General features: G+C 39.7%; 1 protein-coding gene across 2 annotated transcripts in view; it reads right to left on the reverse strand.

Annotated features, from left to right (window-relative positions):
- Positions 1-12,584: 12,584 nt before the first annotated feature.
- srgap3 (SLIT-ROBO Rho GTPase activating protein 3) overlaps positions 12,585-26,532 on the reverse strand; it is a 59,739-nt gene continuing 45,791 nt past the window's right edge. The window contains exons 11-22 of one of the 2 annotated variants that reach the window (XM_061041917.1): positions 26,503-26,530; positions 25,317-25,347; positions 24,405-24,465; positions 23,778-23,855; positions 23,546-23,680; positions 23,020-23,125; positions 21,704-21,931; positions 21,479-21,552; positions 19,258-19,438; positions 17,237-17,386; positions 16,841-17,156; positions 12,585-15,851 (exon numbers count right to left, since the gene is read on the reverse strand). In XM_061041917.1, the coding sequence (XP_060897900.1) occupies positions 15,405-15,851; positions 16,841-17,156; positions 17,237-17,386; positions 19,258-19,438; positions 21,479-21,552; positions 21,704-21,931; positions 23,020-23,125; positions 23,546-23,680; positions 23,778-23,855; positions 24,405-24,465; positions 25,317-25,347; positions 26,503-26,530 (1,835 nt within the window). In that variant the 3' untranslated portion in view covers positions 12,585-15,404. Of the gene's footprint in view, positions 15,852-16,840; positions 17,157-17,236; positions 17,387-19,257; positions 19,439-21,478; positions 21,553-21,703; positions 21,932-23,019; positions 23,126-23,545; positions 23,681-23,777; positions 23,856-24,404; positions 24,466-25,316; positions 25,348-25,763; positions 25,867-26,502; positions 26,531-26,532 lie in introns of both variants that reach the window. The other variant, XM_061041916.1, reaches the window with a different exon arrangement.

Here is a 26,532-nt window from a genome sequence, read left to right on the forward strand (position 1 = left end):
AAAGGGGAAGTAGCTCCCACCTCTCCAAATCTTTCTTGGCCTGAGAAATTAGTTTAACGTGATTGGCTGTGAATAGTTGTGAGGAGGTGTTGGTCAAAATCACCCCCAAATATTTAAAGCCACCTTTTGGCCACATGAATTTCACTTCTCTGTCTAACGGCGGGCGGCTGTTTCCCTTGTGATCATCATTGCTCAGATTTTATCTAGTCTTTTTTTTCGACCTTGATACATCTCACTAAGATTCTAATTGCATGAGAGCAGGTTTGGATGTCAATGGATTTCTTATAAACAAAAGAATGTCATCTGCAAACAATGCTATTTTGTGCATCATCCCCCTGCCGTGTACTTTTCCTTCAGTGTAATTGTTTCCTCTAATCAATTTAGTTATAGAGGTTCAATACTTAAAGCAAACTGTATGTTTGAGGCAGGGGTTCCTTTCTGAACACCTCTTTAAAGTTTAAAAAATATCAGAGCAGTAGCTGTTCACCATCTGTATGTAACTCTAGATCTCTGTTTTCTTGACATGTTTTTTTAATTCTCTCAGTTTTATACCCTTGATGGAATGCATATAGAAAAACTTATTTAAAGAGAAGTACTTTTATAAAGAAGCTGCTTCTTTATGAGCACAAATATGAACAACAAGAGTGTCCTTGTAGTCTCTGAAACATGGCAAAACAACTTCACCTTGAATTTATTATTTCACACATGTGCTGCAATGTGATCATTTAACCACATGAAAATCCAGAGAAAGTTATGTAGAGGGATGAGTATGCTAAGCAGTGTTACAGTATTTTTCCTGGTGGTTTGGAGTATCCAGACTTCAGAGCTTTTGGCTAAGTGTTGCCAAACTTTAATGACTCTTTCCAAATGTTCTCCATCACACTACCAAACAATATGGTAAAAACAATAAGTTTTCCTGGCATAAGAAGAGCGGGCTCTTTTAATCAATTTTTGCAATTTACATGTTGCAATTGTATACACACCATTAATCATTGAGGGTAAATTCAGATTAACACTGTGAGAGACAAGCTTCTCACACACACACACATAGGCCCAAAAAAATACACTTTTTTGTTTCATTCATCGCAGGATGTGTCACAGATAATGACACATCCGTCCTGTCATTAGCTGCTCTCTGTTATCCTCTTTTTATCCCTGTTCTTTTGTGCTCACACCTTTTAGATTGCAGATTGAAAGTCTAAATGTTTCAGGAATCAATGGAGTGTAAATGTCAAGGCCAATCAGGTGTTTCCTATATTAGTTCATTGTCCTCAGCCTGATAAATTGAATTAATTCATCCTGAGATAATAATGTGCAGCTCTGCTTTGTCCTTTTCCTGATTGAAGTCTTCAAACTGAGATAATTTCTTTAGCCATGGGAGTTTGTGTGGTTTACATTCCACTGCTTTCTTTATTCCTTCTTATTAAATCATGAAAGGCAACAGGCAGGCTTTGAATTCTGACCTGCACTGAAATGCCTACACTGAGCCTGCAAAATACGAACCAATCATCAATGAAAACTAAAGCAGAAACACGTGACAGTCTGACGCAAACAGTGCACAGAGGAATCCTTTAGAATAAAAGTGTGCTTAGCATCTGAGGATTTCAGATGGACATGAACCAAAAACAGTCCTCTTCTCACACCCTGCAAAGACTTTCTGATGGCTTTGGAAACTGGTGATGTTTAATCTGTAATTATGTGCTTAAACCAGCATGAAGACATGATGTTCTAAATTCCTGCAAGACTCCATATTTCAGGACTTATGTTACAGATGAAATCCATTACCAGGTGTTTAACACAGGCTCCATGTCAGAATGGAATGTTTAATGTTCTTTTCAGTGCGGGGTTGTATAATCAGTCCTGGTAGTACATTAAATAATCTCTGATATTGTGTTACCCTAAACTTGTCATCATTCTTTTTTCATAACTGATGCCTTCATCACCTGGAGAAAACATTATGATGATTTAAGCAAATATTTATTCAAGGATGAACCTTCCCCCTTATCCCGAACGACTGGTTAACATTTTGAATGTATCTGTGGGCTGATACTATCGTCACATGAGAACAGAGAGGGAAAGAAAACATCTCAACATGTACATTTCCATTATTGATCCTATCTGTTCCCCAGATCCAAAATATAGCTAGTTAATTATGTTAGTAAATCATGTAAAAATTATGTTGTACTATCATACTGTTTTTGTTCATAAGAGATCAATAAAAATAAGTTTGAATGACTTCATAATGTCTAAAATATCTCAAAATAATGTGAAAACATCTTGTTATAATGAGACAAGCAATTACAAGAGGACAACAATATGCCTGCATACATTATCAAACTTTACAAATAGGAAATCTTGCTTATTTCAGAAAACTTTTTTTTTGTTATTTTAAGGCTTTTCATAGCAACAAAGATTGACTTCTTCATCACTTTAGATGAGTTTTTGTGTCGAGATCAGGGTATGTGTTTTCATTTTAGGCTGAAAAACTTTGTTCAACTGACTTTGACTTTGACATTATGCAGAATCACACACCAGTTCTGGAGGACCACAAGTAACATGAGGGAGACATCTGTGGGAAATCTTGTTTCGACTTTTCTTCAGTCAAGTGTGGCATTATAAGTCCTTTCATGTCCATTAAAAAAGAAGCATCTCACATGAGAAACATATGAGGGAAACTCTGAGAGTTTTCAGGTCCATGATTTTATGCTGCTCTGTGGTGGCCTGTTGCTTCTATTGAAATGTGGTTTGAATAATGAGAGTATGCTTCTACAGAGAGTGAGAAAATCTGTATTGCCTCTTTCACTTTAATGTTTGCCTAAAGCAAGTTCTAAGAAACACACCATGGATCGCAGTAGTATATTCATTAACTTTGTGCTGCTCAGGGATATATGGGCGTTCATGTGAAACTTAATCCAGGCAGCTTTATGTTTCCCCCAACAGTCTCTTGCTAATGCAAAATAGTGATGTCAACATAAAGCTTGGACATGTAGTTTGAGCTTAACATTAAGTCAAGAGGCAGAGGAATCGGAGACTTATATTTTTACATTCACTGTCTGAATCATCTGCACCCTGACAAACACAGTGTCAGAGGACTGTACTCTGTGTTATCAGCGTAACACTGCTATCGATTCTCCACATATCTCTATCTAATGAGGCCCTTAGCAAGTGACTCATGCAGTCTTGGTTACCCATAGTGCTCAGGGCCGGACATGTCTGGGATGTTAACAATGGATTGAGCAGTGGAAAATGAGAGCAAACAGATGTAGCAGGTTGTACCTGGTGTCACACTGAGGATTTAAGTCTCGTCTTTGGTGTCACATAACGACACTCTGTTCATTCTGGATTCATCTGTATCTCATATGATATTTGTTACCGCACTTTAAAAGTTTTGGGCTTCAGTTGAATTTAGGAGGAGGCAGGCAGCAATAACCCCATTAACTTTCTGATCTACTAATGCAATGGAAAGAAACGACAAAGTCCAGTGAAGCACATAAATATGAAGATTAAAGTACTTGGCTGTTCCATTCTTGTGTGTTCATGCATTCAAGTCTGAACTGTTTTAATGTTTTTCAAACATTTCTATTTTAATAGCAGAAGGGTTGTTTTCTGTCTCGAATTCAAAAGCCTTCTGATTACTCATTGTCTTACTTACTTACTTACTTACTTACTTACTGCCCTTTATGCCTACTGGCATGTAGGGCAGCAACAATGGATTTCCACTCCTGTCTGTTTTGGGCGAACTTTTGGATAGAACTCCAGGTCTGCTTCATGGCTTTCAGTTCTTTCTCCACTGTTCAACGCCAGGTTTCTTCGTCTTTTCGTCGTCCTCTCTTTCGTTTGCCTTCAGGTGTCCAGTGTAGAGCGGTTCTAGTAATGTAATCCTGTTCTTTTCGCATGATGTGAAATTGTCTAACCTTTTACTATTCCCTTCCAAACCCAACAAATTTCTGTTTGTTTGTTCAGTTCCTCACATCTCCTTTCCTCATCATTGATTGGTTGTTTGCACTCTTGGTAACGCCCGTTAGCCTGACTTAAGATACCTGATAACTTTGATTTAAAGAAAGCTCCTTCACCTATACATGCAGAGTTTTTCTGTCTCTATTAATGTTTATTTGTCCTTTAGATCTTTTAGATTTGTGACTCCCAATGTGAGTTTTGTTTTTCTCTCTTTGTTAAGATGCAAATCCTTGAATCGATAATCGAAAAATAAACCTTGATCCAGTGACTGAAGTTTCTTGGCTGGATTTCTATGCATCTTGAAACAATGCCGATTACTCTGGTACAATGCAGCAAATGTCAACATTTATGTTTAATAGCACACATGGTCCCTTTACAAATAATATAAATTAAATCATTAATAAATGAATTATAGACTTTAAATTCTGACTTTAAATTCTGTACCTCCTACTTAACAATGTCATTATTCAACTACTACTCATACTCATCATGTGTGAGCAACATCAACATGAAATGCAATATGCAGGTGAACTGGAATTCTTATCAGATTCTATATTTATGTGTTTTACAGGTTACAGAAATTGACTACCTAGATTTTGATGTAATTGTATTCAGTGTATGAAGCAGGTGATGTCCTTATCTACTAATCCATGTCCTCTGTGTATTTTCACAAAAGTAAAAATGTTCTTAAATGAATTCCTGGTTATCAGCAGTATGGTAATATGACAGGCAACTGAATCATCAGGTAAGTTATTTAATCTGAAGGCTCATTTATCGAAAAAAATCCATACCACCAAATTCCAACCATTCTGACTGATGAGTTTAAATGTATAATAATATAAATGTCTATCAAATATGACCTTTAAACCTTTGACATGTATTGACTCATCTGGTGAATAAGTGGGATGAGATCATTTTAGTAGTCTGCATTCCAGGAACATTTGTATTAACATGTATGAATGTTAAAATAATAAAAAAAAGATGTTTAGTAGTCATGACAACAAGCTACATTCAGTATGCTACTCTTAACATCCTGAATATAAACAAGCATCAATAAAACCTCAGAGATTTACTGTCAACCCATCAACAGTACATGCATGTGTGTGTGTGTGTGTGTGTGTGTGTGTGTGTGTGTGTGTGTGTGTGTGTCCCTCTTGCTCTGCATCTTTTGGCCTAATTTATTGTTTATATAATTTATTACGCATGCTCTGTATGAAGACCGTCTCCTCACAGCGGCACATCAAAGATACATGCAGAGCTAGGAATGTCCCAGAATTCAGAGCCATGTACTGTAACCTTTAATATCTGCTGAGAGTTCCATTACATGTCCATTCATGCTGCTTTAGACAAGTCAGGATGAGACTTGTTTCTGTAATACAAAGACTCTGATAAGATGTTCCCATTTCTGAGAGGTCAGAATTTTTCCTAAAGTTGCATCAAGTGAAATTATTGATCACCCCATGGCATAAAGTATTAAGTGTTACTGGGATTTCAGCAGCCCTCTGACGTCTGCCTGACACATTGATCCAGGCAAAATATGAAAAATGAAATGGCTTCATGTTCTCATCCTCTAAAAGTAAAGTCCCTAGTCTCTTCCCTGCCATAAACACGTTGATCTATTCCAGGCTCGCTCTCAGCTGGATAGTGCTGCTTCGAAAATATTTATTATACCAGAGTATCCTCGAGCAAGGCACCAATGCATGCTCACTTAGTGGTTGGTGTTCAATCCTAGTGGTGAATCTGGATATGAAGCACAGGTTGACATCATAGAACCATAGACTCTGCAGAACAGTCCTGAAAAGAGTTAGAAAGCCAAATCAGGGTGCAGGGGACAATGAGGCAAATTCCATCATCAGATCCAGATAGGTACAACATTATTGTATAGGAGGGAAACCTGAGTCCCTATGTTTTATTTTCAAGCATAAAGAGACATCAGAGACAACACTACATTTTCAATATCTGTCATGCATCAATAAAAAACAGAACAGAAAAGAGGTGGACTTGGAATATAATAAACTTAATTATTCAACCGAGCAGGTGACTTACCTTCTTTTTCTTTTTAGCAAGAAAACCCTTTCCACAAGGTTAAAACAGGACATTACAGAACATAAACAGAACAAAGATCGCCATGTGTTACAACAGGCAGTAGATGCATACCCATAGTGTGCAGCGTATTCTCTCTTAAACAAAGAGTACGCTCTACACCTGCTCTTTATTTTAAGTGTCTTCACATACAATTTGTAAGGAATTGGAACTAAACAAATAAAAATGTATTCACCAAGTTATCGTGTCTTGTTAACCAGGTTATTGGCATTTGAAATAACAGAAGTCCTCTGTGGTTTTCTTTGCCATTTTCTTACTGTAGGGTTCAAACTAACTCAGGGAAGAGTGGATGTGTTTTATTTTTGGATTGGCGGGACTCTCCTGTGTACAGACTGCTTTAAAGGTCATCTACCGGCTTTTGTTACATGGCTGCAATCTTCCCAGCCTGGGCTGCTTTGCAGAAACACCATCAGGAAATGTACAGTGAAAATCATTTACATTTAAAGTCCTTTTTAAATCGCATAAATTACATTCTCTTCTACAACTAAGTTAGGTTAACAGATGACAACTTATTGAAATTCATACGCTATAGCTGTAATTCTGAATCAAACTGTAGTTATACTAGTGTAGTTATAGTACTGTGTCTGTCCCCCGGCCCAGACCCGTTTTTGTAAGTCATCCAAACGGCGTAAATCGTCAAAATCTCATTAGAATCAAAACTACGAATACGATTTTGCTACAAGATCGGAGGATTCACTGCGGACTTTTGAACATTAGGTCCTTAGCATCCAAGTCTCTTTTAGTGAATGATCTGATATCAGATCAGCATATTGATTTACTTTGTTTGACTGAAACCTGGCTGTGTCGAGATGAATATGTTAGTTTGAATGAATCCACTCCTCCCAGTCATTTTTGTACTCATATACCTCGAGACACCGGACGAGGTGGTGGAGTAGCAGCTATTTTTAATTCCAGTCTCCTAGTTAACCCTCGACCAAAGCTGAATTTTTCTTCTTTTGAAAGCCTTGTTCTTAGTCTTCCACATCCAGTCTCAAGAACCTTTCAGCCAGTTCTAGTTGCTGTAGTTTACTGCCCTCCAATATTCTGAGTTTTTATCTGAGTTTGCAGAATTTTTATCAGACTTAGTCCTTAGCAGTGATAGAATAATTGTTGTAGGTGACTTCAATATCCATGTGGATGTTGATAGTGATAGCCTGAGCACAGCTTTCATGTCACTATTAGACTCTATTGGTTTCACCCAGGGTGTAAACGAACCTACTCATCGTTTTAACCACACCCTGGATCTTGTTTTAGCTTATGGAATTGAAATCCATAACCTTACAGTTTTCCTAGAAAATCCTCTGCTATCAGACCATTTCCTTATTACATTCGACTTTGTCCTACCAGAATTATCTCTGCCTGGAAGAGGTGTGCTCTCTAGAAGTTTGTCTGATAGTGCTGTGGCCAGATTTAAGGAAGCTATTTCAGCTGTTTTTGATTCAGTACCGTGTTTCTTATGATAGCTTTAGTCCCTCTCAGCTAGATCAGTTTGTTGATAGTGCAGTAGATTCGCTGAGAGTTACTCTGGATTCGATTGCTCCCCTGAAACAGAAGGTTGTCAAGCGGCGGAGAGTGGCTCCATGGTTCAACTCAGAAACCCGTACTCTGAAACAATCGTCGCGGAATTTTGAAAGAATATGGCGCTCAACCAAAACGGTAGAATCTCGTTTTTTCTGGCAGGATAGTCATAGCAAATATATGAAGGCTCTACGTCACGCTCGAGCTGCCGACTACTCCTCTCTAATCGAGGAAAACAAAGGCAATCCTAGATACCTTTTCAGCACTGTAGCCAGGCTGACAGAGAGTCATGGCTCCATTGAGCCTTGTATTCCTTTAGCCCTCAGCAGTAATGACTTCCTGAGCTTTTTCAACAACAAAGTTCGAGACATCAGAGACAAAATTGGTAACCTCCTGCCCTTACCTGGTGCAGATACGTCTGATACGGCAGAGACAGTTCCAGGACCAGATATTAGTCTCGACTGTTTTTCTCCAATTGACCTTTCAGAGCTATATTCCATTTTTTCTGCGTCGAAACCGTCAACCTGTATTTTGGACCCAATCCCAACCAAGCTGTTTAAGGAAGTCTTTCCCTTAGTTAGCAACTCTATATTAGATATGATCAATTCGTCTTTATTGGCAGGCTATGTACCATAGTCATTTAAAGTAGTGGTAATCAAACCTCTACTTAAAAAGCCTACTCTGGACTCAGGAACTCTGGCTAACTATAGGCCTATATCCAACCTTCCTTTTATCTCAAAGATCCTGGAGAAGGTGGTAGCTAATCAGCTGTGTGACTTTCTCCATGACAACAGTTTATTTGAAGAGTTCCAGTCAGGATTTAGAGTCCACCATAGCACTGAGACTGCACTAGTTAAAGTTACAATCGATCTACTTCTAGCCTCAGACAGGGGACTTCTGTCTGTGCTCGTCTTGTTAGATCTTAGTGCTGCTTTTGACACCATTGACCATCAGACCTATTCTACAGACTAGAACATTTACTTGGAATTACAGGGACTGCTTTAAGTTGGTTTGAATCCTACTTATCAGACCGATCTCAGTTTGTACATGTTAATGATGAGTCCTCTATGCACACTAAAGTTTGCCATGGAGTCCCACAAGGTTCAGTGCTTGGACCAATTATTTTTACATTATATATGCTTCCTCTGGGAAATATTATGAGGAAACACTCCATACAGTTTCATTGTTATGCAGATGATACTCAGCTTTATGTATCAATGAAGCCCGATGGTACCAGTCAGTTATGTCAGCTAGAAACGTGCCTTAAGGACGTTAGGACCTGGATGATCAGAAATTTTTTGCTACTTAACTCAGACAAGACTGAAGTTATTGTGCTAGGCCCTAAGAACCTCAGAGAGACTTTTTCTAGTGATTTGACTGTCCTTAGTGACATCAGCCTGGCATCTAGCACCACTGTTAGGAATCTAGGAGTTCTTTTTGATCAAGATATGTCTTTTAGCTCTCACATCAGTCAAGTTTCAAGAACAGCCTACTTTCACCTTCGTAATATATCCAAGATCAGGAATATCCTGTCGCAAAATGATGCAGAAAAACTAGTTCATGCATTTGTTACCTCCAGATTGGATTATTGTAACTCTCTTTAGTCAGGGTGCTCTGGCAAATCTCTAAAGACTCTTCAACTGGTCCAGAATGCTGCAGCTCGTGTACTGACCAGAACTAGGAAATGGGACCACATCACTCCTGTCCTGGCTTCTCTGCACTGGCTCCCTATACAGTCTAGAATAGAATTCAAGATCCTTCTTCTCACCTACAAAGCTCTAAATGGCCAGGCACCATCTTATCTTAAGGAGCTACTAGTGCCGTACTGTCCTTCGAGAACATTACGGTCCCAGAATGCAGGCCTGCTGGTGGTACCTACAGTCTCTAAGTGTAGTATGGGGGGTAAAGCCTTCAGTTATCGGGCTCCTCTCCTCTGGAACCGCCTTCCAGCCGGGGTCCAGGAGGCAGACACAGTCTGTATTTTTAAGAATAGACTTAAAACTTTCCTTTTTGATAAATCTTATAGTTAGGGCTGGTGCTGGTGTAGACCAGCTCTTAGTTATGCTGCTATAGGCTTAGACTACCGGGGGAACTGGCACCTTGAGCTCCTCTCTCTCTCTCTCTCTCTCTCTCTCTCGCTCTCTCTCTCTCTGCATATACAGTACATCATATTACTGCATGTATCTATCTGTAAATCTCAGTCACTAATCACCTACTTTCCTGGGAGCTCTTGAGCTCTCCTAGGCTCCTTAAGATCGTCGGTTGACGGCTTGCCAGAACAACGGTCTACCTCCCCCCACCCCCTTGCTCCCTATCCCTCTTCCTGCATCTTATCCCATCTCTCCCCCTATCCCTTTCCAAGCCCGGCGCAGTCTAGGCCTGTGAAGACTGTTTTATCATGAGCCGGGGATCCGGCTGAAGATTTCTGCCTTTTAATAAGGCAGTTTTTTCTTACCACTGTAACTTTTGCTGCTTTGCTAAAGTGCTCATGATGGATAGGCCGGATCTTTGTAATATAGCAATAAGTAAGGTCTTTTACCTGCTTTTTGTAACATAACAATGAGTAAGGTCTTTTTACCTGCTCTTTTGTAATGTTAACAGACAAAGAGTAAGGTATTTTACCTACTTCTTGTAAAGTGTCTCGAGATAACACTTGTTATGAGTTGATGCTATACAAATAAAAATTGATTGATTGATTGATACGCATTAAAATAGTTCAATTAGTATTCATGTGTCATTATACATCCTGTCTCTCAATGTGATACAGCTTCAGGTAAAGTATATAACCTTCACATTCTCCTCTAATAACTCTGCCATGCTATTTTCTGAGTCCACACAGTTACATGACTCTTGCTTGTTTCTATTGTTTATTTTGGATTATAAATGAAAGAGTGATTTACAGCTCATCACTGTTCCTCCAGGGGTCAGAGCTGAAGAGAGTAACAGATCCACATTCATTATGTTGATGTAGCGAGGCTGAAGGCACACAGGGTGAAGGTTAAACAAGGAAGTTATGATAATTTGTTTTTTGCTTACAAAAAGGATGATGTGTTGTTGAGGTGATTGCTCTCATTTGCGTATTCATTATAATGGAAGATAAACGGAATCAGGCCACTGGAGAGGACTTACACAAATAATTTTTTCTAAAGCAGCTGTGGCATCATGTCTGCACTGATGAGGAACATATCATTCTACAGAGGCATCAGATAATGTCCAACAGAGGAAGTGTAGATTTACCCTTTTTTGGGTCTAATTTGTTTTTCCAAGTAATCTTGATAATACCTTATAATAAATAAATAATAATAATAATAATAATAAATCATATTATGATGATTTGCATCTTTACTCCAAAGTAAGACCTTTCTGGCTTAAAGCAAGTGAGCACATGGGTTTTGTTACCTGGATCCTGTAGAGCCTCGGGGTCAGAATGGACAGCACTGTGACCCTCGCTGTTTGTGGGGTTAAAAGAGAACAAACTCACTTATAAAACTTGAATCATGTTACATAATCTGCAAACAAAAGGGATCACATAACATAATAATTATGTGGTTATTGTGCAAATAGACGATGGATAATCATCTCACTCTATAAAAAGACACATCAAGGTCAATGTGTAATTAGGGAAATTTAATATGTCTTCCACCCTTGATACATAATTCTTTGCGTAATTCCATCCTTCTAGTGTCCTCCCCTTGTTGGTAAGGGCAATATTCAATTTATTATTATTCCCTGAAACCCCTGCTTCTTCTATGGATCCTGGATTATTTACAACAGTGACTTTAAATTGTCACATCTGAGAGCCTAAGCAGGAAATTCATTAAAAGTACACTTCTAACACATCTGCTCTTGTATAGTTTACTCTCAGGACTAATGAAAAACACGAACCCAGCTGCTTGTTTGACAAGTTCTTGTTGTACAGCGATCTCCCAGGTGGAACAAATTGCATTTTTTGGTATGCTGTCAGTGTGAGATGATGGTTTAACACTCTCTGACCACTGGACCAGAAAGCCAATTTCAAAGAGAAATGTAATCATCTAGTTTATGCAAAATGCTGTTCACTGTGTACCAAACACGTTGTTTTCTAATCCTTGGAGTCATCAACACAGTGCTGACTACACGCTCTACATGGAAACAACTTGTTCATTCAAAACTGTCACTGCTGCAGTTTCTCCACCGTGTGGACACACACTAAAGCACAGGCTCTGGTCTGCTGCATGTTTGTCATTTATTTCATCCTCTTGATTTTAAATAGGCTATCAGAGAGAGATCACTCTGTACATACTGCTGCTTGGATTTCATGTATATGTTTTTTACAATAAACTACAATTCTTCTCCCAGATGCAATATTGACTCATTGTACCTATATTATTATTCAACAATGATAACTGAGCCTTTTTTATTTTAACCTCTTTCAAAACTTAACCCACTGTAATACACTTTTTAATGTCTGGTACTGATGTTTATTAGCAGGCAGTGTTATGGCCTCCTTAACGTTATAATTAAACACTATGGCTCAGGAGAATGGAGGCCAGAACACCTTTTACCCATTGTTTTGTTTTTTGCAAACCCTTAAATCCTTTAATTTTCAGCTTCATCCATTCTCATGTGAAAAGCTGTTTTACTCTTACAACATGTTAAAATGCCATGCTGCTGTGTGGTTTTCATTTTGTAAATGAAGTTGGGGATCAACCTGAAAATAGATTTCCGATAAAAATCAAATAAAAAAAAAGACTAAGGGTGCTTTAAATCTGGAGGGATATCCCCTTTGATACCATTTGACAACACAATGCAAGAACTAGCAGAACTTTAGCTACTTACTATTGTCATGTTTAACTCCAAACAGAAATGTTAGCTTTCTGCCACTTCCTATGTTCCTTTTATCTAAGGGAAAGGGAAAACACTTAATTGACCTGCTGTTATCTTCATGATACATGATTTCTATGTGATTGATTGTTCCCTTTAAAGCCCCATAAAAAATAAAAAAAAACAAGATAGCCACAACAGCCTTATCACAGAGCAATAATGGTTTTATTGGACGCAGGGGTTTTCAACATCCAGTCAGTGGTATGGTGTACATTACAGCACAAGGTTTCAAACATCCAGACACACTCATCAACAAACAGCATCACTAGACGAACAACTAAAGAGAAGGTAAGCAGTGTGACAGCTGTCTCCTCTCCTATCGTAATGTCCCTTTTCAATATGAACTTAATGTCCAACAGTGTTACCCATTTCAGCATACATTCCTGGAGAGAAAACATCCATGTTACATCACATGTAGGGAAAAGGAGAGAGAGCACCAAGTGCTTTGTAACCTCTACAAGAAGAGGGTCCTCCATGTCTGTCCCACTGTTTTCATCAGTTCTGCAATCACTTTGATTTGACAAGAGTTACGGCTCAACCACAGCACAGGCAGTTCACACAGAGAACAAAACGATGAAAGGAAATATTCTGAGATGATTCTACTGAACTCATCAGTAGATCCTGTATACAGTAGTTTTTATAACTTTTATTTTATAGAGTTCACCTGAACAGAGACAAGTCTTTCATGATGATTCTTCTGTAATCCTCAGAAGTCAAATCTTTACACAATGTTTCCCTTATGGTGGTTTTCTTTACAAGTAGCAGTAGGAAGTAAAAGTAAAAAAAGCAACATCAGTCCGTAGTAAACATGACAACTAATAGACAACATATTACAGTAAAAAAAAAGTAAATATAAAAGTCCAATAAAAATTGATGTTGTGCACAAAAGGCACTGAAATTTCTGCGCCACTTACACAAGTGTATAAATAAAAAACAGTCTAGTTAATTAAACACGATAAATTCACCCTGTGCTTTCATCATCTTTTAATAGACAAATGTTTATTGAACATTATCTTCATAGATTTCAACAGGTGCAAAACTGTAATCAAAACAAATAAAATGAAAAAACTAAGTGATTGTAAAAGGAAGCTGCAGATCATACTTGTAATGCCCATATGAGATGATGGTATCAACAGGCAATACAAGCATGAACCAGCAGAGGGTGTAGCGCACTGTTTGACATTAAATGCTGTTTTTTGTTCTCCTGCTTTTCTGCTTGCAGGAACGCTCTGTTCTTTAGAATTCTTCCTTCCCATCTGGACAGATATGTCAGTAACCAACAATATATTAACAACGAGCAAATGTTTTCAGGTTAAAGCATGTATTTCTGCAGAATGCACTGAATAAGTGCAGAGTTGGGAGTGTGGTTTACATGCTAATAGTTACGTTTCAATTCCAAAAGCAGTTGAGCAACTGCAGCAAACAGCAGAGTTCATAATTTCACCAATCCCTGTAAATGTTAAGGTCCATTTCTTAAGGAAAAAAAACATCCATAATTGAGATAATTTGTGCGTTCTATACCAAGGCAAGGCACCGCATACAGCCAATAACTGCCCCAGAGGATAAGGCGGACTTTACAGCGTGAAACATGCAGAAAGAGCAGGCTCTTTGGGAGGGGGGATAACAAGGTCTCTGGACCAGAGCTGTCCAAATGACTAGAGAGATGCAGTTAATAAAACACCTGAATGTTCTCAACTGAATCTATCAACATGAAGAAGAAAAAGGCAGAAAGGTAGGTAAGAGATGTGAGAACAGGATGTCACAGCGTCACGCTTCTCTGGGTTCAGCGTCACATTTTAACTGTATTACAGGAACTGTATAGTGTTACCATTTGATGCATCTACTCTGCCTGTTTATCAGTGGTTTGATTTCTACAGTACATTTACCAAATGCAATCTAAACACATCATACAACATGTAGTTTCAACTCTTTCCTACACAGCCCACAGAACGTGTTTGCAGTTCAATGAAGATGGTAAAAAGGTAGGTGTATGATCTTAGCAAATTACTTCCACAGCTTTCCCTTTTTTGTACTTTACAAATTAAACACTTAAAAAAATGTACTAGCTATATATTATATACATGTTAACCACAGGGTTTCCTACATTAGTTATTCTGCATGTTTTTCTTACAGGACATAGAAAAAGACATGGAGACAGGTCTCTCACCATCTACTGGCTCCTTCTTTTGTCAAATTCTTATTAGTGATGTCTAAGTTTTCAGAGACCATGCTGTTTTTCTTTCTTTTGCAATAGATTTAGGTATAATATCTAGGGTACCAATGGCCTTTCACATCTCAAATTTTAGAAATATAATACTGTCAAAAATCTGGACTTCTGCGACTTGAGTCCAAATTTCTCCATGATGCAAGTTTTACATATTTTCCTTATGACCTCCAAACCCTGCATGCAGAAGGATATAAAGTTACTTAGTTGTTACTTTGATGAACATCCATTGTATCATAGTACAAACAGAAAGCATGGGGACTTTAGTAAGATTGTATATGTACAGATGTAATGCCTGTTACCTACATGGCTAACAGACATCGTTTTTTTTCCTGAATGTTTCCACCCGTCTCTTCAGATAATTGTTTCAAACACATCGAGTGACACTTCTGGACAGTGTTTGCTGAGTGGAAACCAGTTTTCACACAAGTATTGCTTCACTTGCATTCACTGTTATGTGTGTGTAACTGAGGTAAAACTGAAGAAAATTTGTGTTCTTGGACACTTTTAGTCAAATCAAATTTCAAAGAGCTTCACGCTATCACACCACTACAGCTTCTTCTGCTGATTGGTCACCATGGTAAAGCTCCAGGAGCTTTCTGTATAGATGAATTAAGTCAGGCAGAAAACAGAGAGGAACATATCGCTCTCTGCTTTTTTCACATCAGCACCCTTTTCATAAGCTTTCTCCTCATGTGGAAAGTTAAACAACCTTTCCACCTTTCAGATTCCACCTTCGCTACATGGTACCAGACTTATCACCAGCATCACCGGACGAGTTCATGTTGGAACCAGCCGATGTGCTGTTACCTGGAAACATCTTCTCAGTGGGAGTCACAGCAGGGCTGCCAACCCCAGAAGAGCTGGAGCTGCTGGTGCGATGCTGGGTGGGAGGGGGGCGCACAGGCCTCATGGTTGGAGGGCGGAGCTGAGTCCCGGCCAGCCGAGCAGAGAGAGCGGGTTTGAAAGTGGTCATCATCTCAGAGGTGGAGCTGCTACTGCGGCGCATGGCTGCGTCTGGGTCTCGGATCATGATGGTGTGCAGAGGGCTGCCAGGCTCCGAGCTGACAGGGTTCTTCATGGGCTCCAAAGTGTCCAGTACTACATCAGGAGCCTGTTTGACCGTGTTCTGCCGCTCCAGCTCACGCAGCTCATGCAGAGCTGTGGTCATGGTCTTCTCGATGTCCTGGAAGGTGAGAGACGAGAGAATCAGTTCACAACAATCATGAAGAACAGTCTGACCGTTTCATAACTCTTTGAAACTACTCAAACTAATGTAATATTATTTCAAACCTTCATTTAAGTCTTGAAATTGTTCGAGGTTTACCTCAGCAGAATTAAGTTAAATAAAAAAATAAATACTCAGTCAAAAATAACTCTTAGCCAGACAACATATTTCCTTGTTACAGATGTTATTGATGACCATTCCCAGCTCATGAGAACTCACCTGCATCATCTTTGATGAAGACATTGATTTTCCTTTATATATATATATATCAACATTGTAGTCCCAAATATTTTTTTGTAAATCCTGTATTATTATGGTATGTTAAAACACTTTTGAATCATTTCCTTAGGAAATGGATACAAAACAATGTGTTCCTTAAGAGCTGTAAAATACTAGTACATACTTATAACGGTATAAGTATAACGGTTTGCAAACAAGTTAGTTTAGTCCTAAAGTAAAGTCATTTGTGTTAAATTGGTTTAAGTATGCATAACTGGTATTGTCCTAAAAAGTACTATAATGCGATGGCTGCACACAGGTTGCAACTAAAATATAAACTCTCGTAAAGTTTTAGTAAATGCTGAACATTTTACAGTATGTTTGGATTGTGTTTGTGTCGAATTGGAGCAGCTGATGAAAACAGTTTACATCCTCTGTTCCTCAGCTCCAGTCCCCTCTGTGTCCTTGTGGAGTGTTTCTATCACTCAGCTGCAGTCCAGCACTGACATTCTCTTCACATCCCAGCCGCTGCTCCCAGACTGACAGCTACATCAGGGGGCCTGGCTTTATTCTGACAAAACTTTCCAATCCATTTATATCCTATAATTCCCTGACACTTCATATTAAGTCTGGCTCAGAGACCACAAAATTGAAAAACCGATATAAAAAATTAAATATTGTATCACTCGTGTACTGTTTTGGCTCCCGTTCATTTTTCCCACCTTTACCTCAGCCAGAGCTTCAGCCTCCAGTGATTTGTGGTCCCCGAGGCTGCTGTGACGCGTGGCCCCGGGTACCGGCTTAAGAGGGTGGCCCTCAGGATACGCCTTCCTGTCCAGGTAGTTGATACTTCCTGCGCTTCCAAAAGTGCCCAGGCGTCTCTTTTCTGGGCTCTCCATACGACCTTTGCTGACGGACACCTTGTGGGGGCTGCTGGGACATGCAGCAGCCCGAGGCGGGGTGTCGGCCCCTCTGGTGGGGCTGTGCGTGTCTGTGCCGCTCCGGTGGCGTGGGATTGCAGCTCCATCGGACCGTAATCTCACCCTGTGGGGACAGAACAGATTGGTAACAGATTGTGAGTCACACATAACAGAGCTCAAAAAACAAGAAGTTGTTGTGTTTACCTCCCCATGACTGCTCCAAAGTTGTAGTCGGATGATGGTTCACATGGTGACAGGGCATCATTCTTGAATGAACCCTTATCATCCAGCAACGGTCCACTGCTCGCTTCACTGTCTGCCTTCTGACTGAGGTTATCTGAGAACGCATCATCCCTGAAATAAAAGAGAAACTAGCGTTGAGAGGAAAACATAACAAGGACGACCATGCATACCTACAGGAGTTAAAGAGGTGCTCCCAGAGAAGCTTTATTCAGAACAAGATCTGGCAACTCCCAGATCAAGACCGGCTCTTATTTGATTGGATCCCGCCCCTCCTTTGTAACCATCACAATCTCTTGTGTTATATTTAATGTTAATGTTAAATGTTAATGTTAAATATTTAATGTTCTCTTGTTTTCCTTCTTGTATGCATTTTAAAATCTATACATATTTTAAAGAGTAAGAGAGAGTCAGGTCATGTAGGGCTCAGTCGATGTGTTACTGTCTGTGATGGATCAATAATTGTTTTGTGGGCTCTATTGACCAAATATATGTTACTCTCTGCTGTTGTGTAGTGTTGATAATTAATTAGTAGAGTGACGAGTGTGATGATGAAATTGTTGCTGTTTGTGCTGGGACGAGGGTGCTGAGGGTGCTGCAGCACCCCCAAAATCAGGCACAGTTAAAACTATCATAGTTCCTGCAGAGTGATAGGCCTCCAGCTCACAGCAGGTCGGAGCTTTTCTATGGTTTGGCACACATTGAAGTGTTTCTAAGAGGTTTTCTACATGATCAAAGGAATCAAAGACATCTGATCATCCTGTCAGACTGAGCAGCAGAATTAGAAGTTATCCTAGATTTTGGAGTTTCAGGTGATTATTCTTTTAATAACTACAGAACAAGCTCTGAAAGGGAGAGAGAGACGTCATAGCGAGGAGTTTGTCATTACACGCAGAGGTGGAGAGACATGAAACAGAAACTTAAATCGATCATCTCTTCTAATGTAACTCAGTTTTCCAGAGAAGAGTTTTATCTGCCCTGCAGACTGAACATCATCAGCTGGTTAACAGAGACTACAAACAGCTCCAACGTGCCATGAGGGAACATTGATATCTGCTCTGATTACTATAAACTTTAAAGCGGTCATAGGACATGTCTGTGTGAACTTTCAGTGTGAGGTTTGTTGATTGTTGAAGTATGAAATGTTCTAAAACCAGTATGAGCTGCTGGTAATATGGAGTATTACTAATAATTATTAATAGTGCAGAGGATTCAAATGAATTCATTAAATATGAATTAGTGCAGCACATAGTATGACTTCTCTGAAAACAGTCAACACTTTGCTTTCTTGTAAATGCTCCGGTGTGACTCTCTGCATTTTTGATGCATTCTGGGACCTTTTGGTCTCCTCCTGCTCCAGGTCTAACAGCACTCTGTCTGTGCTCAGGGACCTCAGCATTCACAGACTGAACCACTGGCTTTATCTAACAAACTGTTGTCATGGAGTCAACTTCACTAATAATCATTTCATGCACAAGAGACAAAATGACTAGAACTACCTTCTACATGCTTCTGCCAACAATTCAAGTCACAGTTTACATCTGTCAGTGTTTCCCACAGAAGCATTATAACTGCAGGTTTAGTTGGAGGGGGATATATTTGATAGAATATATTACCCTGAAGACAAAACGATAGATTAAACAGATGTAAATTGCACAGGACAATAGGAAGATAACACAAGAGACCTTACTATTTTACTACCTTTGTCTAATGTGGACATTTGAGAAGTCAGCACTATGTCACCTTAAACTACCTGACATTTCAATTTCTTCAATTATGACCAAAATGTGTTTTGAAAGTTCCAAGTGGCCTTGATATTTAATCATTGACCTATGACCATTAAAGTGTTCCTTTAGGCCTCTTGGATATATGGTACTCTAGAGAAAGGGATGGACACGAGGTCAGAGTGACCTTGACCTGAGTCAAGGTGAATGACAGGATGATTCTCCCACTATCAACAGCAGCACCACTCTACTGGTACTCACAGGTCCTGCACTACGATGTACTGGTGGGGGATCAGGCCGTCCACACCGTTGTGGCGTCCCTCCCACCAGTCTTCAGACGCTCTGTGGTACAGCAGCAGAGACGCCCCCTTCTTAAAGGAAAGCTCTCTGGGAGTGCGTCCAACGTAGTCAAACTTGGCGATGGCCTCGATCTGTTCCACCTCTGAAAACAGAAATAGAAAAAAATATGAGCAAATACCTTAATTAACAACTAAAAAGACATGAAAATGGAAATGATCTTTGAAGGCACACACTCCTTCTCTCCTTGATGTTATTAACATCATTAATTAGTCATTCTTATCTTATTAAGAAACTTCAGGCAACAATGACCTTGTGTTGTCTTAGGTGTGTTTGACCTTATCAACCAGCAGGGGTCAGTCACAGTCTGCTGTAAGGCAAAGATCAATCAGAGGTTCCAGTGAACATTGATGAAAGGTCATTTTTTTCATAAATGCTTTCAATCATAAAGAAATGAAAATAGAGAAGGCACCATCATCATAGCATGATTGCTGTGGACTTAATTTGACAACAACTTGTTTTTTTGTTCTCATGAGAACTAATCTGCTGCCAGAGGACACAAATTGAACCAAACCACAGTTCAACACCAGAGCCAACTATTCCCTCAGTATACACCGTCTGTCTGGAGCAGAACCTTCAACAGTCGATCAGTCTTTGTTGTCTTTTCCAAGAATGAGCCAGAACAGAAAGAGAGGGTAAGCAGTCATTACAGTCTGTGCAGTTAACAGCAGAGATGACGCTCAAAGATAGTGTTCCCCCAGTCTGACCTCACAGAGACCATACCTTCTTACTGACAGCATTAAACACATTATTCTATCATGCTGTACTCGTGTTTTGGCTCTTGAACCCGGCCCAGTTGTGCATTTAAAGCTCAGGGGAGAATTGGGGAAATACTGCACAAAGGAGAAAGTCCCAGGAGGATTGCTGACTAACAGTGAACAAAGGGCGAGCAGGGGAAGAGGAAGAAGACACACACACACACACACACACACACACACACACACACACACACACACACACACACACACACACACACACACACACACACACACACACACACACACACACACACACACACACACACACACACACACACACACACACACACACACACACACACACACACACACACACACACACACACACACACACACACACACACACACACACACACACACACACACACACACACACACACACACACACACACACACACACACACACACACACACACACACACCAAAGAGGCAGTGCAGCATGCCAACACTGTTTACTCAACTAGCCTTCAGCCACAAACATCTCATAAGCTTTTGTAGCCGCACACACCTCGATCAGCTGTCAGTCAAAACACCTCGTAATAGTCTTTATGTATACTGCAATACCATCTTTTTTTTATTATCCCTAACTCTGATTTTGACAACAATTAACACCTGTCAGAACCAACAGTTCACCTGGATACAAATATTGAAATGCATTCATTTAGAAATTATGGCTGTTTGAAGCGACCAGATTAACCTCACTGTGGCTCAATGAGTCTATATGAAGTCATTATTAATGAGTCTATATTAAGTCATTATTGGTAATGCGTAATGGTCCCCTGGCCAGTAACATCAAGTCCTCTTCCATAAACCTTGGTGTTTTCTTTCACCAAAATCTTAACCTCGACGCTCACATTACCAAAATTGTTCAGTGTTGCTTTTTTCATCTCATGCTATCTACACACAACACAGAATATCTCTTCTCTGGTATCACACGCAGTCCTCTTTACCCGTCTTCAGTTAGTCCTAAACAGAGCAGCGAGGCTGGTCACATGTTTGTATCTGTATCTCATTGTTGTTCCTTCCTCTTTTATATGTGTAGAGCACTTTGTAACGTTGTGTTTTCAAAATACATTGAATAGTATTGTTATTATTATTATTATGATTATTAAGCTAAAAGCTAAAGGCAGCATGCTAAAAGTTGTATGTCCAATCTGATAATTGAGTGTTTAAGTGTGCTATAGTAAGCTTATTAGCTTTATATCAGCGCCAGAGACAAATGTGTATGCTTACAATTTTGTAGTTTTTTTTGTGAAAAGGCCAAGAAGCTGAACACAGTGTGAGATACAAAAGGTAAGGCCCCTAGTATGGCTAGCATACCTGAGTAATAACAAAGAAATGAAGATGTACTAATGTAATTTGCTGACCTTCATCACTAGTGTGTGGTTCAGTTCCGTTGTCGACCTCGTCAATAGTTCCTGGTTCACTGTGGGGGCTGTCACTGTGGGAGCAAACAGTGACGGACATGGAGCATGAGCAAAACTTGTTAAGTGAATGTTAAGCAAGTTCAAACATGTAAAAAGTTGATTAAACTGTAAACCTTTCTGTTTCTAAGCTCACAAGTTCACCACCTGCTTGTTCCCATCACTCACCAGTACTCCTCCCCTCCAGTCATGCACTTCTCGTACACCGGGCCATCCAGCTCACGTTGGCTCGGAAAGATGAGCTCATTGTGGCTGATGATGGTCTTGATGACCTCGTTAACATGAGCCTGGCAGGTCACAGGGTCCTGTCCGTCTGGGATAGGCATCAGGGTCGGACCAAAGCAGATCGCCAAATTGTAAGAATCCATCATGTTCTCGTCACTGTACTGAGAGAGACTGAGAGAAGGGACACGGGATGATTGTTTGTTATCTAAAAGTCAGACAGCTACAGCTGTTTGTTCAATTCAATTAATGCTTTGTGTGAAAGTATCTTTTTGGTATTTTTTGTGCTTGGACTTCCCTCATTGTTTACATTTTGACATCACAGATTATATAACCTCAGTTTTTCAGTTTTTTGATGGAAAAAAAAAGACGTTATAATGTGGCAAAAATTAAAACCAGAAGAGCAAAAAAGACCAAAACAAACATAAAGGTGCAAAAAAGAATCCCATTTGAGGGGAACCACAGAGCCAGGTAGTAATTATCTCTGCACTGATCATTATTTTTGTCTCTGTTGAAGTCCAGGTAGCCATATTGGGTACATATTAATAGAAAAACATTGATTGTAGCTGTATTATATATGAAATAGGGATCAAATAATGGCTGAGAAAAGACTATGTAGCAGAAATGTCTCTTACAGAGCCTTGCCTCACTTGATTTCAGTTTTGACCGACAGTATTACAGGCTTCATTGCACAGCTTAGTAAGACATTTGCCTTAAAAGCACTCTGATCAGTCATCCCCTTCAACAAATCGACTTAGTCCACACATGCCAGAACCTCCTCCTCAAGAGGAAGCAATAATCAGTGCCTGAACATTATCAGCAAGCTGAGGCTGAGCATTAAATCCACAGCTGGAACAGCTCCAGCAATAAAGGGGGTCTAGAAAAAAACAGAAATCATACTCTTTGTTCTGCAGGCAAACCCAGGAAAAGGAGCATTAATAAAGTCTGTAATAAGAGGACAGGTACACTACCTCAGCACGACACAAGTTTCCGGGGCCATAAATAACTTCTAAAACACTACAGACAGATGTAGCAATAAATAGCAGGTCTATTTTTTTCATTAAAGAATCGTTTCATTTCACCTGACAGCAGCTATTCTGGGTTTGTGCAACATGTTTTTTTCCCCAAATGGACTAAAAGTCAAATTTCAGGTCTTATTTTAGCACTGACGTCGGTGCAAAGCATAAAGTCATCTCTATGTGCTCCTCCGGACAATACAGGAAAGTATGCCTTGAACATTACGAGAATCAGTCCAAACTCACTGATTGAGGAATGCAAAGAGGTATCTCATGACGATGATGATGGTGCGAGGAAGAGTCACAACAATCTGCTGGATGTGATGCGCTCTCTCAGCTCCAGACTCCAGCTCTGAAACACAAAGGACACTGTTTAGAAACAGTGAGTTACACCTAAGCAAACAAGAGACAAATATAGATTTGAAGCTATTAAACAGCCTACTGTGTGAGCACAAAATAATAAAACCCAGAACCTCCAATAGACAATTGATCAAAGTGAGTGAAAGCAAAAAGGCAGAGGTGATTGTGAACAGTGCTATCTGACACTTTAATAGATACCCCAGCCTGCCTTTCAGCAAAGCCCTGAGGCACATTGAGTGATCAAACTGTTACAGTAGAAACAGCAGGGATAGGATTGTGTAGCTTTCTGCTAAATATCTGCTGTTCAGATTGCTTCCATGTGCCGCTCTGCATGCCTTTCTCTTCTCCAGGAGAGCTGCTTTCCTCCTCAACTGTATGGTGTGTTTTGTCTTGAATGTTGTGCGTGACTTACTGATGGTGGAGATGAAGTCCAGGAAGCGCTCTTTTGGGAAGATGGGGTTCTCCAGTCCTCTAAAGTACAGCTTGAGCACCCCGGCTACTGAGTTGATATCATGCTCGTTCTGGTCATCGATCAGGGGATCTTCACCTGATTAGTGACATTTTATGAGTTAATAAAAGTCTATTCTGTCAAAGTATTTATGAACTAAAGAAGGAAAATATAAAGCCAGCCCTGTTTGACTTACCTCTCTCAAATGAGTTTTTAATATCATTGACTTCCACCTGTGATCCCGGCACGCGAAATATGCCCTGCTGCTGCAGGCCTGCAAGAAATACCAAGCCAGAATTTTGATATGAAGAGATACACTAGCTACCATTATCTCCAAAGTCCAGTGCCAGCTTCACGAAAGCCCACTGGAAACAAATAACACAGCGCAGGAAATGTAATCTAGTCATAAAAGGAGATGTATTTTCCACGAGAGGGCCCCTCAGTGAGGCTGCAGCATGTGGTTTCAGTTAAGGGGATCCTAATCAGTTTTCTGGAGTTTCATTAGGTCCAGATCCCAAAGAAAAAGGGCTGCAGGCCACAGCAACGAGCTGAAGACAGATGTGGAGGTAGACAGGGAGGGTGGATAGACTCACAGAACTCTCCATGTGTGATCTATTGTTATGAGCTTGTCAAATCAGAGGTGGAGAGCAGAGCAGGTCAGAGTCTCTACCTGCGGCTATTTGTGGAAATAAATTGCCTTGTGCGATAGCTGCTGTCACCTTTTATGAGACTGGAGGAGTTTTCAGATGACTCTAGAGTTTGCTCTCTTTGTCTGCCCTTTCACTCAGAAGTAGAAATCACTGCAGCGTGATGCGAGACGTACCGTACAGATTGATGTATCTCACACAGCTCTCAACAACAAGTGGGATCGGTTGACCTGAATCCTGGAAGGAAATGATGGGAAACAATAAATGATTCAGAAAGCAAAGAGTATAAGATTATAAGATCAGAAAATAACTTTCTTATATCTGTAACCAATCAGGGGGGAAAGCCCCAGGCATGTTAATATCCCTCCATACTTATCACAATATCATCAGCAGTGTGCATTGACAGCACAGTCATTCAGGTCTTAAGCCAGGCCTAATGTAGAAGATCATTTAATGGTGTCATAAGGAGATAAACCCGTTCTCTATACACCTCAAACTGATTATGAGTTTTTAATAACACCAACATTAAAAGTTGTTATTTTATTTCAATATAAGTTATCAAGTTATTAAGTGATAAGGTCGGACTTTAACAGGATGATAACTATATTGTTATAACAGAAAAAACATGTTTTGAGAAAAGAAAATGAGTTTGTATGTCATAATAGGATGACAGTAACTTTTTATAATATGAAATTATCTTGAAACTAAGTGAAACAATTCTTACTCTAAAAATGTACTTTTCCTGTTATGACCTGACACTGACTGTTTTAATATTCTGGTCTGGCAGCAATACATGTCTGTAAGTATTCAATAGTATTCAGTATATTTTATATACGTTATTAAATATAGATTACTCTTCCTACGATACATACACATAACAAACTTTTGAAGCTCATTTCAAGAAGGGTATTTGTTAGTTAAAGATAGTACTCATTAGTATTTTATTTAGCACATCTTATCAGATATATAAAGAAAACAACACAATATTATTAGTTCAGGAAACAAGCAGCATGTAAGTGTAGCTCAAGCAGTAGCAGGTCTGTTTTAGTGGCCTTGTCCCCCTGACCCAAACTCTCCCTCAGAGGTACCTGAATGCGGGTACGGGCATTCCTTCTTCCTCTGGGACAGAAAGCAGCAAAGCACAGAGCAGCAGAGGAAGAGAGGACAGAGAAGCACAGAGTTAAACCAGTGAACCCTCTGGAGATTAAAGTGAGTACAGGAGCTGGTGACAGGAAGAGGCATTAGAGGGAGCAGTGAGGGACAGAACCACTGCTGTCTCCTGCCTCTCTGGCATCCATTTAGAAAAGAAAGCCTGAGATGGTAAATTGTTCTGGAGGGGAAATAAAGAGACGCTGACTGTTGCTCTGTCTGCACTGGCAGAGCCGAAGAAGGGAGGAGGAGGAGGAGGATTAGAGGTTAAACAGAGGTGTTATATCATATTGAAGGGAAGCTGGAAGAAGGCAGAACAGAAGGCTTAAGTGAGGAAGAGGATGAGAGCCGCCTTCCTCTTCATCATACACCACCACACAGGGTACCTTGATGAAGGTCTCCATATTGCCGTTAAACAGCTTATGGTTATACAAGGAGCGAGGCCTAGGCTTCCGCATTTTCTGTGGTTTAGGGGGAAGAGTGGGGGGCCTGGGGAATGATGGACAAAGGGAACAAAAACACCAAATTCTGTAAAAACTGTTCAAAAACTAAACATACCTTCAAAAACAGGCGTGGAAAAACATTCACTTAAACAGAGCGGTAAAAAAAATATTATTTTGAGTAAAGTGTCAGAAAAACAGTTTATTCTTTTAAAATAGTGATTTCCAAAGTGTGGATCGCGGCCCCTCTGTGGCCCTGAAGGTACTATAAGTGGGACCTAAGAAGTCATTCACATGAATTAAAAGGTTTTTATCAATCAGATTTGACAATTCATGATGTTCTCATATCTAGTCACTTTAATCGGGAAGATGCATGTGGATATATTTTTTTTTTGCAGTGGAGTTTAATTTTCCTTTTAATTAAATAAATCACATCTTGAAATCCTTCACCCGAGTGTTGATCAGATTTGTATGATTTTCTAAGATTTCAGATTTATTCCACAGCATTCTAAGGTTTAGTGATGGCTGTGGTATAAAGTGGTATATCTCATTAAAGACATTTCTTTTAATCATTAAAGCCAGCCTGTAGTTTACTGCAAACAATCTGTATCCTCAATAAAACAAAAACTGACTCAATGCCCAGATGAACCATTATAACTAGGGCCAATGAAACAGGACAACATACCTTGTGGTTCCACATTCAGCCCGTTCCCCT

Source organism: Labrus mixtus, chromosome 7 (genome assembly GCF_963584025.1).
Source record: "Labrus mixtus chromosome 7, fLabMix1.1, whole genome shotgun sequence".
NCBI lineage: Eukaryota > Metazoa > Chordata > Actinopteri > Labriformes > Labridae > Labrus > Labrus mixtus.